This window comes from Oncorhynchus kisutch, linkage group LG28 (genome assembly GCF_002021735.2).
Source record: "Oncorhynchus kisutch isolate 150728-3 linkage group LG28, Okis_V2, whole genome shotgun sequence".
NCBI classification, from domain to species: domain Eukaryota; kingdom Metazoa; phylum Chordata; class Actinopteri; order Salmoniformes; family Salmonidae; genus Oncorhynchus; species Oncorhynchus kisutch.
In genome coordinates this window covers 7,324,506-7,340,177 of record NC_034201.2, presented here as the reverse complement: position 1 = coordinate 7,340,177, position 15,672 = coordinate 7,324,506, and the positions used below count along the sequence as shown (strand labels likewise).

Here is a 15,672-nt window from a genome sequence, read left to right as displayed (position 1 = left end):
TTTAAGGACCATTGTTGATATTCTATTGGTCTGTAAAGGGGAAGGACAATCATAAACTTGCTTTATTGAATTATTCTCTCAGGGGGGGTCAGTGCTGAAAGTAGCTTAAATCTGGATTGTTGAATTGCCGATGAGAAACAAATGTTTTATGGAGATGAGGACAATCCCGACAAGGTTCCAGCTATGCGGTGTGGTGGAGTACGCTGTGTCCGTATGCGGTGCTTTACCAGGTAAAATCTATTCCTCACAGAATCTTTCTCTCTGTACAGAACATAGATCTACAGTAGGCTACCTATAAGTCCAGGGGTCATTGACTTGATATTGACTGTTCAATTAGCACTGAGGATGAATAGCATTTCTTGTTGTCCTTTATGGCAGTTTTTTTTACAAGGATAATTATACGTGGATATCAAAAATATATTAGGTTGAGGTAGCCAGGATGAGACTACAGTGTTGTTCGTTTTTTCTATCACTTTGGTGCAATTTCCACAACTATATGGTACATTTTCACAACTGTAAGCACAACAATCAAAACAGATCATCAAAATGGTTTAAAAACTCGAAGCACATTTTCAATTGACTGAGTGCAACAAACCAAATCACTAAGTAACTTGTTTACTGCACTAAATCACTCTTTCAATTTGGATACATATTCAATATGCTTTTCAAAATGCAATATTCACTTTACTTTTGATATGATTTCCTTTAAATATCACTTATTCAAACTGCTCAAAACTGATAACTACTGAACCAAAATGATGTAGTGCCTAGTTAACTGCTCAAAAATGTACATTTCTATATTTATACCTCATAAATGTATCTTTTTGACAAATTGGTTGGAAGGTTAAACCAAATCATGTATGGATGTGGCTGTAAATACTACATCATTCTCCTTCAGCCAGTGAGAATGTGGTAAAATTCACTCTATATGCCACCATTTGGAATTATAGTATAGTCTACAATGCACTGCTGAAATACCTGGGTTGTATTTAAAAACATATTCCCCTCATTATTTGTATTTCATTGATACACTGTAAACTGAAGAATTTCAAGCACAGACACAGGCGATACTGTATCAGTTGACAAGTCACGTAGAAAAGGTGACCTTGTACAATGTTTCATGGGGCAGAAAGGGCATACAACATCGTGCGATCCTTTTACAGTAGCCATCTGCTTTAAAATACCCATATTTCTGATTATTTGTCTTATGTACTGTATTAAAGATAATGAAAGGCTAGGAGTTTTTTCCTTGCCACTGTGCTTCTACACCTGCATTGCTTGCTTTTTTAGGTGTTTTAGGCTGGGTTTCTGTACAGCACTTTGTGACATCAGCTGATGTGAGAAGGGCTATATCAATACATTTGATTTGATTTGAAACTGTACTGTATAAAGATAATGAAACTGTAAGACTGACATATTTCTCAAATAAAATAAATGTTGCATGTCAAGTTATAGTCAAATACTTTATGGAAGATGATGTTCAGCACTTCAAAAAGAACCGTGTTGAAATGTGTATCTTGTATTTTTATGCTATTGCATTAAATGGTAGTTAAAATGACTAAATGGTGAGCTTATTATTTAGCAACAAAACCGACGCGTGCACAACTATGGGGCAATACAGACTGAGTTGGCTTAGACTTGACATGTAAAATGTTGTTAGTCTCCTAATGTTTATTGAAAACATAAATACATTTGCACAATGAGCACGTGTCTCTCAAACACATAGTTACAGTTGTTGGTTAGCTAGCTAGTGTTTTGCCATTTTAGCATAGACATGACATCAGTCAAAACACTTAACAACAGGAAATGGTATCAATAACAAGATACAATTATCTGAAACAAGTCACCTACAATTACCCACAAGGCAGATTGTTGCTAGTCATCTGACCATTCAGAATCATAACCAACGCATCATTTGTAACGTTGTCAGTCAACACGCCTATAGGTGACGAAACAACATTTCCGAAAATATACAATGCCAGGGAAAGAGAACGACAATTACCAGGAACTAATCTAATCGTACAAATAACAGCTTGTGGCATTGTAGATTTTAATGTGTGTGTGTGTGTGTGTGTGTGTGTGCTTGCATGCATGTGAGAGATTGTGTGATCAGATTAATTTATATTAATGTTTCGGGACACTTTTGATAGTGTAAATTCAGGTGTGTCAGAACAGGCATACAGTAATGCGTTTGCTTTAGAATTATTTACGACTTACTTGTGTTGCGTAACACATCAGATGAAGGCTTCCCCTATTGTGTTAAATATTCATTTGTAACTGACACGGAAATGGCTACAAAGATATCACAGGTATTAAAAACAACATTTGTTTCATGCTGAGAGATCACGTCACAGTTTAGTGTGAACCCCTTTCACCTCCACCCAACACAGGGTTTAATGTTCTCCAGCACACAACACAGAAGACCAGGACAGGTAAGTATACTCAAGTAACCTCCCCTCAGGTAGGTTACCCTCCCTGACTACCTCAGGTAAATAGCGGGCAAAAGTGGCACTGTATTATTCGGATATGGCACTGCAACAAGATAGTTATTCTAAGGGAAGGCACTGCAACAAGGTAGTTATTCTAAGGGAAGGCACTGCAACAAGGTAGTTATTCTAAGGGAAGGCACTGCAACAAGATAGTTATTCTAAGAGAAGGCACTGCAAACAATATGGTTAAAGGCACTACAATCTCGCTCTGGTGCTGCACACAACATGAGACCCACCCTTGGCCCGGCTCTACTCTACTCTACTCTGCCAACCCCTCTAATGGATTCTACTGCCATGGGACAAAATAGGGAGGGGGAAAGACAGACAGAACAACATATCCAGTAGAAAGGGTGGGGATAGGTTCTCGATTTCTAGGGCCCGACGAGAACCATATCCCCTCAAAATAAAAGAAACGTCTCTGTATGGCGTTATCCAGATCCGCACAGCTCCCTGTCCTGGAATTCACCCCGTCTGAGACTGCTTGGTGACTTCAACGACTCCACTGCAAAATGAGGGGAAGACAGACGGCAGGGAAACCTGCCAACAATAGTGGCTTTCAGTGGCGTGGCAAAAGGGCCCAGAATAAGAAAGAGTGGTGTAAGGGGAACAGGAAGAATCATGTCCCTTACTTGGCGGAGCTAAAGCTCCTTGATGTGCATTGTACCAATGCCTCTCTCGGTCCTCTGCTCTTGGATTACCACTCAGCTCCACAGCCCCAGTTCATTGTCAGCGCAGCTGCCCTCTTCCTCACTCAAATGTGCAAATAAGACTTTTCGTTCCATAGACACTGGTCCAGTGCGATCACAGCAAACAACCAAACAGACAAGACATGGAAACTTGCGTAGGAGACCGATCCCCACAGAGAGAAATTCTCTGCTCAACTCCCAGCCCCAAATGCCACAAAACACAGGGCTTTAAAGGAAATTACAACCAATCTCCAGCTACCTGTCTGATTAGCCAACTTGCAGGAGGTGAGTCTCATCCCCCCAGCCCCACCACAGGTCTGTGGAGTTGCATCTGGGCGCGGTCTGAAGATCAGGTAGGGGCAAGGCCGCACATGGTTCTGATAAATTGTCCGCATTGGTCTCCCTTCCTCTGGTCGGATACGAATGACTGGCAGGCAGTCCAGGCCAAAGATGTCCTAGAATGACAAAAGGCTGTGGTTGCTATCGGGTGGCTAGCTATCAGGTGGCAACCCTGATCACGTTGTCGGAAGATCCCCAGTAACACCCGTTCACTAGCCATCAATGGAAGGTCCTTCACCCGCTTGTTATACCAGTATTTGTCTTGCCCCTGCGGGTCCTTGCATCGACCTGACTGTAGGCCCGTCATAGCTGGTCATGATGGTGCCTCACCCATCCATCTAGGTCAATCCACAGCATTGGGGCCTCCACCACTGAAATCAACTCAACAGGAAGATGGGCATGCCTGCTATACATTATAAAGAATGGGTAAGTCCGGTGCTGCTATGTTCAGTGTTGTTGTATGCCTGCAGAAGCATGGGTAACTACTCTGGCCAATGCATCTGCTCATCTTGCCCCAGGGACCCAAGGAGAGATAACAATGTTTGATTAAACCCATCACATGCCCCAGTGCCCTGAGGGTGGTACATAATGGTTCATATCTCCTTGATGCAGGGGCGAGGATATGCATCCTTGTGGGTCAGGGCGTTGAGTCGGTGGTAGTCTATACAGAACCTTCAGGTCCCATCCTTTTTCTTCACCAGTACCACTGGTGCAGCCCAGAGACTTGAGCTTTATGTGATTACTCCAGAATAGCATCCTTGCCATTAGGGGTCTCCGCGTACAGGCTTGGTGGAATTGGTCGGTGTCACACTCGGCTATGGATGGCAGTACCTGTGGGAATGTGATGTAGGACCGAATCAGACTTACCGAAATCTTCCTCATGGGCAGAGAACACACTTGACCAATGGCGTAGGAGTGCATTGAGCATTTGTTGCAGTGTTGGCTCCAGTCCCTCTACCAGTGGAATGTTTACAAGGGGTTGGCCATCAGGCTGTAGCTGGACTGTCTGCACATCCACCTCAATATTACCTGGTGTTTGGGTGTGTAGCACCAGGTCTCGCTCTCCACAGATCTGAGAAGGCTCCAAGAGGGTCACTGTGGCCAGTGGGTGTCACCTTGGTATCTCAAGGGGGTAAGGTTTTAAGTTCAGCAGTCGCAAGGGTAGCCTTCCTCCTTGCACTCAATACTGTGCGAGCAATTCTCAACTCCATCACCAGGTTCCTCCACCAAGGCATGACAGTCTTTGGAGGAACTCCCTCCAACAAGTCTGGCCCACAGCAACTTCTCACTGATAGCTGGAATCCCATTGGGGTCCCCATTGGACAGGCGTTCAGTAAATGGTCCACCCTCAGGCTCAACGGTCTGCATGACTCGTATGCATGACTCATCTGCAGACAGCAAAAGCATTCTGACACTCTTTCCTGGCAACTGCCCCTAAGGTGGTGTTGAACCCAGTGACGCCCTGGGAGACTCCTTGGAACAACTCCTTCCAGTATTGGGCTATAACATTCATCCCAAGGATCCCTTAGTCTACCCCCAAGACAGTCATCCTTGACAATCATAACCCCCTTGGCTGGAACTTGCACTCTTCCCACAACAAAATAATTGACCGCATAGCTGACATAAGGGATGTGTAGGCCATTGACTGCCTTCAACATGAGCCAGCGGAGGTCTGACAAATCCTGCATGGAGAGATGGCCAAGCCACTTCTGAAAAAAACTGAGACTGAACATTGTTACTTGGGACCCTGTATCCAACATATATGGTATTTTTATTCTGCTTACCTCCACTTCCACATGAGGGCAGTTTCCCAGCAGACTTCTTTCCCAGCAGACTTATTTCCCAGCAGACTTATTTCCCAACAGACCTCGCAGGGCTATCCTCTTGCCTGGTGTCTGCAGCACTGACCGCTCGCCTTACAGCGGACGGGGGATTCCTGTTTTAAAGGACCTGTTCATCTCTCTGGGTGGAGCAGAAGCATTGGATGTGGCCAGGCTGTCCACACCCCAAACAGATGGGTCTGCCCTGCCGGTCTCACTGGAATGGGGCTCTCCTACCATTAGAGAAAGGAACATGTTGCCCGTCTGTACATGCCCCCTTGGCTCCTACCTCGGCCGTGGCGGTGCAGCTGAATTAGTCTTCTGATGTCTGATTTCTCTCACTAGGGTCTCTGACAGGGTGCTCAGCTGCTCCTTCATCTTCTGCAGTAGGTCAGCACGCATGTTCTCCTTCCATTGCTCCTAGTCTGCATTGGTCACAGCAGCTGGGGCGCCACCTGTAGGGGGAACACTACGGCAATCCTGGCAGTCCTTTTCCGCCATCTCTCTGACCAGCGACTCAGACTCCTGACTAACCTGAGTGAATGCCATCCCTTACTGTTGCCGCGCATACCTTTGGAGCTCCTGTTTCAGAGGGCCCTCCGTTAGACCTTTAACGAATTGGTTCCGAAGCGTTGTTTCATCCTTGGCAGAGCCGTCCGGTTCTGATTGGAGCCATCGGCTAAACAGCTCCCGTGTGTGCAGGAGGTAGTCTCCCATAGGCTCATCTCCCCTCTGGTTACAGTCAAAGAAGCGGCACATGAGAGTGATTGTAGGGGTGAGGCTGCCAAACCGGTCCTATAATACAGCCCACGAAGAAGGTGAGATCCTCTGGGCTTGACGAAACATGGTTTGTCTTTGCACTGCCATCTAGAGCCCCCATGATGAAATCAACATGCTGCTATCCTGCCAGTCCTTGCGAACTCAATATGGCTTAGATTTGTGCCTCCCACTTCCAAAATATAACTCAATTAGAACTTTTGGGAACCCAGGGTGAACACATGAACCAAGGCATTGCTACAGGAGAAAACTGAGGTAGTGGGCCTGCCCCTGAAGGACTAGAGCCTTCTGCCCCCTGTGCTCCATCTCCTAGCTGATCCATAGCCCCCTGTGCAAGAGAAGTGCGCTTGGAGAAATTCTGATGACAACAGCACTTAAAGAGGTGTCACAGTTTAGTGTGAACCCCTTTTTACTCCAACACAATATTTAATGTTCTCCAACACAAAACCCCAACACAGAAGACCAGGACAGATAGTAAGTATGCTCAAGGTAAGTTTTATTTTAAATTCATGGGTTAAACATGGATTGGATCGCATTTTCTGACCTCCCACAGCAGACTGTACGATTTCCCCAGACTGTGTCGACACAATAGCCTCCCCTCAGGTAGGTTACCCTCCCTCAGTTGAATAAGCGGTCATGCAGAAGTTACACTGCAACACACTGCACACTGAAATATTCTGATATTGCACTGCAACAATATGGTAAAAGGCACTACAAATCTCACCCCACTGCACACAGAATTATTCTACGACACTGCAACAAGATAGGATTGGTGGGTCCCCCATGGGATGGTTGAGCTAAAGTAGGCTAATTTGATTAGCATGAGGTGAGTAACAAAAACATTTCCCAGGACATAGACATATCTAATATTGTCAGAAAGCTTAAATTCTTGTCAATCTACCTGCACTGTCCAATTTACAGTAGCTATTACAGTGAAAGAATACCATTGCTATTGTTTGAGGAGAGTGCATAGTTATGAACTTGAACATGTATTAATAAACAAATTAGGCACATTTGGGCAGTCAACACAATTTTGAACAGAAATGCAATGGTTCATTGGATCAGTCTAAAACTTTGCACATACACTGCTGCCATCTAGTGGCCAAAATCTAAATTGCGCCTGGGCTGGAATAATACAGTTTGGCCTTTCTCTTGCATTTCAAAGATGGTACAAAAAATAGTTTTTTTTCTTTGTATTATCTTTTACCAGATCTAATGTGTTATATTCTCCTACAATAATTTAACATTTTCACAAACGTCAAAGTGTTTCCTTTCAAATGGTATCAAGAATATGCATATCCTTGCTTCAGGTCCTGAGCTACAGGCAGTTAGATTTGGGTATGTAATTTTAGGCAAAAATTGAACAAAAGGGCAGATCCTTAAGAGGTTGGGAAGGCACTGCAAGCAATATGGTGAAAGGCACAAAGGTGCAATGCCTCTCTCGGTCTTCGGCTCTCAGATCACCACTCAGCTCCACAGCCCCAGTTCGTTGTCAGCACATCATATCAATCAATTTGGTTTCACCACACCACCACTACCTCAGTAGTGCAGTCAAAGTAGTGTGATCAAATTCAATGTATTTTCTTTCATATGTGGTAAAGGATCATCTCATCAGAGTTCAACACAGAGTTTCTTTAACAATGAAGCCTCTGTACTACACGCTTGATTTATGAGTCGTTAACATTGATCCGGTGATCTGTCGTTTTACAGAAAGATGACCAGATCCACAGATCTCCTGCACATGGGAACTAGGACACATCCAAGGCTCCTCCGGGTATCCTTCCTAGTCCTTCTTCTTCATGCAGCCATAGGTGAGGTCTTATTATAGGGTAAATCCGTTAGAATTCAATCACTTTTTGACAGCATCCCTTTTGATTTAAACAAAAGTTTCCAAATATATCTCTGCCCATTGAAAAAGTGGACAGAAAGTGACTTTTTGGACCTGAAGTTGCCCCATTTTGCATACCACATCATACCATGAGACATTCATCACTGGAAAAGATAAACGGTTAAGTTTGATATAATTTCAAAGCTTACAAACAGTGTTAAACTATTTTATAATTTACTTGATCAAAAACTACGCAAACTCCGATTTAAAAAAAGATTTGCTTATGTTGTAGCTTAAACCCTATTTCACATAATCTGAGGTTTTTCCGTTGTGCCCGCCATTGGTTGAGCCACAATATGCTCTTGAATACGGGGGTGTCATTTCAAAAATCAAAAATAGAATTCATATCCCTTCAGACCACTGCAATTTAGCTCGTACACCATTGACATTTTAATTTAATTGACATTTTAACTTCTAATTACGAACACCAAGATGACCGCCGGTCCACCCACTGTCGAATTTGAACTTCAAGGGTCATGTCTATTCTATTATCTATATTTATATGATTTCAATAGGTTGCCTATGGAGGATTGACAGTATAATTTAAAACAACAGATATTCACATTCAAGTCAACATTCTCTGATGTGTGGACCTCCAACCATCATTGTGGTACCATTTGTAAGTTTACATTTCAATTGTATTCCCATTTTAGTACATTTATCAGCCAAAACATGACACCCACCCTGTATTCAAGAACATGCTGTGGCTCAACTGATGGTTGGCACAACACAAAAACCTCAGATCATGTCAAGTTCGGTCTAAGCTACAACCTATGCCATTTTTTAAGTTTTTAGGTAATTTATGTTAAAGGTTTTAAAAAAATACATTTAAAAAACTTTTTTTTTCTTCAGAAATTGTAAAATCGTTTGACAAACCCTGTTTGTTAGTTTTTAAATTGTATCAATCTCAACCGTTTATCTTTTCCAGTGATGAAGACAAGGATGTCTTATGGTATGGTGGGGTATACAAAATGGGTCAACTTTCAGCACCTTTATCTCCTGAATGATTTGGCATCCAGGTCCAAGAAGTCCCTCTCCTAGCGGCGTATTTTCTTATGTTGTCATTAGGTTTCATGCTGAGAGATGTTGAATGATCTGTTTCTGTTATCAGGACATTCGTTTGCACAAAGTTTTCCATCTTCACCACTCTCCACCATCATTAACACATCCTTCACTCTCTGCAGCCTCTTCCCTATCTGCCCCGCCATCTTTGTCCTCACCGCCATCAAATGCACAGCTTAAAACAACAACCACACCACCTACACCAAATACTACCATATCAACTAAAACTACCGCACTTTCTACACCAAATACAACCACAACAATTACTTCAACCACAACAACTACACCAACTACATCCACACCAACCACAACCGTGTCAGCTACAACAACCACATCTACTACAACATCTACCACCCAAAGTACTGTAGCATCAACCATGTCACATACTAACACAGCAACTGCACCCTATCCAACCACATCAGCTACAACCACGACACCTGCAGCTCCATCAACCATACCATCCACAGCTACATTAACCACCACTTACATTCCTTCATCTAACACTCTAAACACATCAACAGTCGTGGTGCCCATGTCGAATGCAGCAGCACCAAATGCATCCACCACCCCACCCCCCACATCACATACAACCCCTCACCCATCACCACTGCACACTGCCTCATCCAACATGACTAGTGGACCAATGGCATCCACTGTGCCATCTCCATCCACTACCTCTACGCTGCACTCAACCTCACCCATCATGTTGTCCACCGCTAACAGTAAGTTAGATCATTCTTACTACAGTAGCCTATGTTAAAATCGGATCTTTCAGCTCCACGCGTTGTATTGTACAGACTCGGCAAGCTAATCGGCTCCTGGGTCTCCATTTCAGTGACCTCGAAAAATGACACATTTCCGGGACACTCCACGCCTTTACCAACAACAGTCACCTCTAACGTCACAACAGGTAAGTCAACAGCCTGAGTAATGGTGGAGGGGTGTAATCACAATGAGTAATCATATGATTTATGTCAGATGATGTCTTAGTATAACAGAGGTGTTTGTGTGGAGCTATACAGTGCTTTCAGAAAGTATTCACACCTTTTGAATTCTTCCACATGTTGTTGTGTTACAGCCTGAATTCAAAATGGATTAAATTTGGGGGGTTTTCTAACCCATATCTACACACAATACCTGTAATGACAGTGAAAACATGTTTTTAGACATATTTGAAAATATATTCAAAATGAAATACATAAATATTACATTTACATAAATATTCAAATCCCTGAGTCAATACTACCTTTGGCAGTGATTACAGCTGTGAGCCTTTCTGCGTAAGTCTATAAGAGCTTTAGACACCTGGATTGCGCAACACTTGCCCATTATTCTTTTCAGAATTATTCAAGCTCTGTCAAATTGGTTGTTGACTGTGCTTAATTTGAGCCGGATCCTGCCATAACATAATCCGGCACCTCTCAGATTTGACTTTTGTTTGTTCCGGGCACCTATTTTCCCGGACCCAGTACCTCTTGGAGCGGCAGGTAGCCTAGTGGTTAGAGCGTTGGGCCAGTAACCGAAAGGTTGCTGGCTCGAATACCTGAGCTAACAAGGTGAAAATCTGTTCTCCCCCCGAACAAGGCAGGTAACCTACTGTTCCCTGGTAGGCTGTCATTATAAATAAGAATCTGTTCTTAACTGGCTTACCTAGTTAAATAAAAACTATCGCCCTTTATTTTGATTTATTCATTGTTTCGCTGTTTATTCTAATAAAAGCGATCAGTGTTAAATGAAGTAGACTCCTCGTTTTTTCTCCTGATCCCCAAAAAGACCATCACGTAAAAGCGTGGCGATCCTTCTGCGTAATCATCCTATCCTGCCACAATTCCAGACCTGCTCTCTTATTTGTACATATAGGTTATGGGGAGGTAAGATCTTGACACAGGTCTTGCTAGTGGTGGACAGCGAGTGAAGAGGTCCCTACGTAATCATGCCATGTAGCCTAGTTTAGTCCTCTCCCTACTGAATTTGAAAAGGGGGAAAGCCAAATAAAAAATGTATAAGAAAAAACAATTGAGTTTGATTACATTTTTTAAGTTTAAAAGTCCAGAGAATGATTGTGAATCGTGTTCTGATATTGTGATATGTGTTCTACTGCCACGTTGTTGTCTAGAAAACTAGGCTATAATAAATTCGAACTTGTGTAAGCCCCAAAGCTATCAAATCAAATCAAATCAAATCAAATCAAATGTTATTTGTCACATACACATCACCACGCTGTCTGTGTGGGTGGACCAATTCAGTTTGTCCGTGATGTGTACGCCGAGGAACTTAAAACTTACTACCCTCTCCACTACTGTCCCGTTGATGTGGATAGGGGGGAGCTCCCTCTGCTGTTTCCTGAACTCCACGATCATCTCCGTTGTTTTGTTGAGTGTGAGGTTATTTTCCTGACACCACACTCCAAGGGCCCTCACCTCCTCCCTGTAGGCCATCTCGTTGTTGTTGGTAATCAAGCCTACCACTCTAGTGTTGTCTGCAAACTTGATGATACAGTTGGAGGCGTGCATGGCCACGCAGTCGTTGGTGAACAGGGAGTACAGGAGAGGGCTCAGAACGCACCCTTGTGGGGCCCCAGTGTTGAGGATCAGCGGGGTGGAGATGTTGTTACCTACCCTCACCACCTGGGGGCGGCCCGTCAGGAAGTCCAGTACCCAGTTGCACAGGGAAGGGTCGAGACCCAGGGTCTTACGCTTAATGACGAGTATGGAGGGTACTATGGTGTTAAATGCTGAGCTGTAGTCAATGAACAGCATTCTCACATAGGTATTCCTCTTGTTCAGATGGGTTAGGGCAGGGTGCAGTGTGATTACGATTGCGTCGTCTGTGGACCTATTGGGGCGGTAAGCAAATTGGAGTGGGTCTAGAGTGTCAGGTAGGGTGGAGGTGATATGATCCTTGACTAGTCTCTCAACGCACTTCATGATGACGGAAGTGAGTGCTACAGGGCGGCAGTCGTTTTGCTCAGTTACCTTAGCTTTCTTGGGAACAGGAACAATGGTGGCCCTCTTGAAGAATGTGGGAACAGCAGACTGGGATAAGGCTTGATTGAATATGTCCGTAAACACGTCAGCCAGCTGGTCTGCGCATGCTCTGAGAAAACAGCTGGGGATGCCATCTGGGCGTGCAGCCTTGCGAGGGTTAACACGTTTAAATGTTTTACTCAGGTCCGCAGGTTTTGGTAGCAGGCCGTGTCAGTGGCACTGTATTGTCCTCAAAGTGAGCAAAGAAGTTGTTTAGTCTGTCTGGGAGCAATATACTGAAGTATGTGGGCATACTGCTTTGAATGAATCAGCACCTTGGAGAGTGCTGTCCGTTTCACCACCATAGATTGTAGGCTACTTGCATTGGAAAACCTCCCTGGTCTTTGTGGTTGAATTTGTGTTTGAAATTCACTGAGGGACCTTACATATAATTGTATGTGTAGGGTACAGAGATAAGGTATTCATAAAAAAATTATTGTTAACACTATTATTACACACAGAGAGAGTCCATGCAACTTATTATGTGACTGGTTAAGCACATTTTTACTACTGAACTTATTTGGTCTTGCCATAACAAAGGGGTTGAATACTTATTGACTCAAGACATTTCAGCTTTACATTTTTAATTAAGTTGTAAAAAAAATTTAAAAACATAATTTCACTTTGACATTATGGGGTATTGTGTGTAGGCCAGTGACAAAAATGTCAATTTAATCCATTTAAAATTCAGGCCGTAACAATTTTTTGGGGGAAAAAGTCAATGGCTGTGAATGCTTTCTGAAGGCACTGTAAATGTTGCATCATGGTTATGCACTGATCCTCACCTATCTCCTCTCCCACCTCGATTTCAGAGCCAACAAAGGTGCATTGCAACTTCTCACAGCTCTGTGCCAATCAGTGTAAGTTCAATGAATCATGCTTATAATATGAATATATGATATTGCTGCAATAGTCTCTCATGTCCACTGTTATTTTACTCTTTTTAAATGTTTTAATTTATCTCTTAATTTTATTATTGTCTATCTAAATGTTTTATTTGTCTAGAAAAGAGTTTTATTCTTTGCATTTGTTTTGTAAGAAATGTGCTATATAAATAAAGATTGATTGATTGATTGATTGATTGATTGATTGATTGATTGATTGATTGATTGATTATACACTGAACAAAAATATAAACTGTCACATACGATGACGCTGGAAGAACAAAGCAGGTACGGGGAGTCAAACATTTCATAAGGAATGGACATGGAACGAGACAGGAACAGCGTCAGCAAACGAGAAACACAGACAAAAACAATCAATGCAGCAGCGGGGAACAGAGACATGACATAAACACAACATGTAAAGTGTTGGTCCCATATTTCATGAGCTGTAATAAAAGATCCCGAAAATGTTACATACGTACAAAAAGCTTATTTCTCTACAATTGTTTGCACAAATTTGTTTACATCCCAATTAGTGAACATTTCTCCTTTGCCAACATAATCCATCCACCTGACAGGTGTGGCATATCAAGAAGCTGATTAAACAGCATGATCGTTACACAGGTGCACCTTGTGCTGGAGAAATGTGCTCTTCAGGTTTCAACTGTACCGGGTAGATGGCAGACGTGTGGGTGAGCGGTTTGCTGATGTCAACGTTGTGAACAGAATGTCCTATGGTGGTGGTGGGGTTATGGTATGGGCAGGCATAAGCTACAGACAACGAACACAATTACATTTTATCGATGGCAATTTGAACTCACAGAGATACCGTGACAATATCGTGAGGCCCATTGTCGTGCCATTCATCCACCACCATCACCTCATGTTTCAGCATGATAATGCACGGCCCCATGTCGCAAGGATCTGTACACAGTTCCTGGAAGCTGAAAATGTCCCAGTTCTTCCATGGCCTGCATACTCACCAGACATGTCACCCATTGAGCATGTTTGGGATGCTCTGGATCAACGTGTACGACAGCGTGTTCCAGTTCCAGAAAGTTCGTACAGCCATTGAAGAGGAGTGGGACAACATTCCACAGGCCACATTCAACAGCCTGATCAACTCTATGCGAAGGAGATGTGTCACACTGCATGAGACAAATGGTGGTCACACCAGATACTGATTTTCTGATCCTCACCCCTACTTTTTTAAGGTATTTGTGACTAACAGATGCATATCTGTAAATCCATAGATTAGGGCCTAATTCATTATTTTCAATTGACTGATTTCCTTATATGAACTGTTACTCACCAAAATCTTTGAAATTGTTGCATGTTGCATTGATATTCAGTGTATAATATGAATTTGACATGTGCTATAATCTAATTTAATGTGTATGTCTTACAGCTGTTTACTACTGGATGGTCCTTGCTGTGGATGTGACTGGAGACCTGAAGAGTGAAACGGACATCAGTGACTGGGTAGGCTTGTGAATGATTCTTGACTGACTGATGTGTGATGAATTGTGTTGAAACTGTACATTTGCTTAGTAATACATCAAAAGTGACAGCACTGTTTTCCTTTTTCAGTTGTGGGATCTATTTCATACTCACTTGGACACCTGCGAGCCCTACAAACCTGAACAATCAAATGGCACAAACTCGACAGACACACTGCGAACCACCTCAGTCAGTCCAGCATATCCCACCCCCTACAACATGACCACACGGTCATACAACTTCACCGCAGCAACACCATCCCAGAACTTCACGACAGCACAAACGCTGAACTACAGCTCGACCCCCTCGCACGACTTCAGCATGACGGCCTTGACAACAAACATGACAACCATGCTTTACAATCACAGTATTACTACTCCTTCACACAACCATGGCATGACTACCACACTCTACAACCATAACCTGACTACACCATCACACAACTACAGCACAACTCATTCTCCCAGCTGTACCATGTCTGCCACCACTAGGTGAAGTACTCAGTCACATGTCATTATTGTTCATTAATATCAACATAAAGTAGTATATATATATATATATATATATATATACACACAGTAGATATATAAAGTATATATATATACAGTAGATATATACACAGTAGATATATACAGTAGATATATATATATATATACATATATACAGTAGATGTGCAGAATATGAACTAACATCTCTGTTCTAAGCTAACTCTGTTCATTAATTGTCTGTTCTGCAGTAAAGAGCACGAAGGTGGAAATATGACTGCCGCCAGCCTGTTTCAAGTAAGACTCCATCTCTCGCCAGACCAACCTGCCTTAATGTGCATGTGAACCTAAGGGGGTACTTTGACTTTTTCTGTGAAAGCATGTGAGTTGAATCAAAACTCGTATCTTTACAGGACATTGAAGTGACGTGCGTCAATAAAACGAGGATCAGGTTAGTTGAAATACTCATTTCAATACCTTGGGTCAGCATCCTCTGTCTCGCTCCACGTCTTAATACTGTCCCCCTATTCCTCCAGGAGGACTAACTGTACTGTGCTGCTGAAGCTGAGGAAGCCCACATTTCCCTGCTGTGTTCAGCGGGCCATTTGGTTGGCTGCGGAGAACAGCCCCATACGAGCCGATATTGTGGGAAACAGAGTGGGTGAGTGACATTGACCTGAATGTAAATCTGAAATCTCTCACAGAAATGTAAATGT

General features: G+C 42.9%; 1 protein-coding gene across 1 annotated transcript; it reads left to right on the top strand.

Moving 5' to 3' along the window:
• LOC116358166 (mucin-5AC-like) lies at window positions 1-15,501 on the top strand. The gene is made up of 9 exons (XM_031808563.1): window positions 1-230; window positions 7,822-7,922; window positions 9,184-9,783; window positions 9,897-9,971; window positions 12,900-12,947; window positions 14,380-14,453; window positions 14,562-14,962; window positions 15,208-15,253; window positions 15,493-15,501. Exons 1-9 carry the CDS (start codon window positions 142-144, stop codon window positions 15,499-15,501), a joined length of 1,443 nt encoding a protein of 480 aa, XP_031664423.1. The 5' UTR covers window positions 1-141.
• Window positions 15,502-15,672: the final 171 nt, after the last annotated feature.

Bases quoted from the DNA above. Each gene is read 5' to 3' on its own strand.
- LOC116358166 (XM_031808563.1), top strand. From the start codon at position 142: ATGTTTTATGGAGATGAGGACAATCCCGACAAGGTTCCAGCTATGCGG. The intron at 231-7,821 runs GTAAAATCTATT...GTCGTTTTACAG, and splicing joins CGTATGCGGTGCTTTACCAG to AAAGATGACCAGATCCACAG. The intron at 12,948-14,379 runs GTAAGTTCAATG...TATGTCTTACAG, and splicing joins ACAGCTCTGTGCCAATCAGT to CTGTTTACTACTGGATGGTC.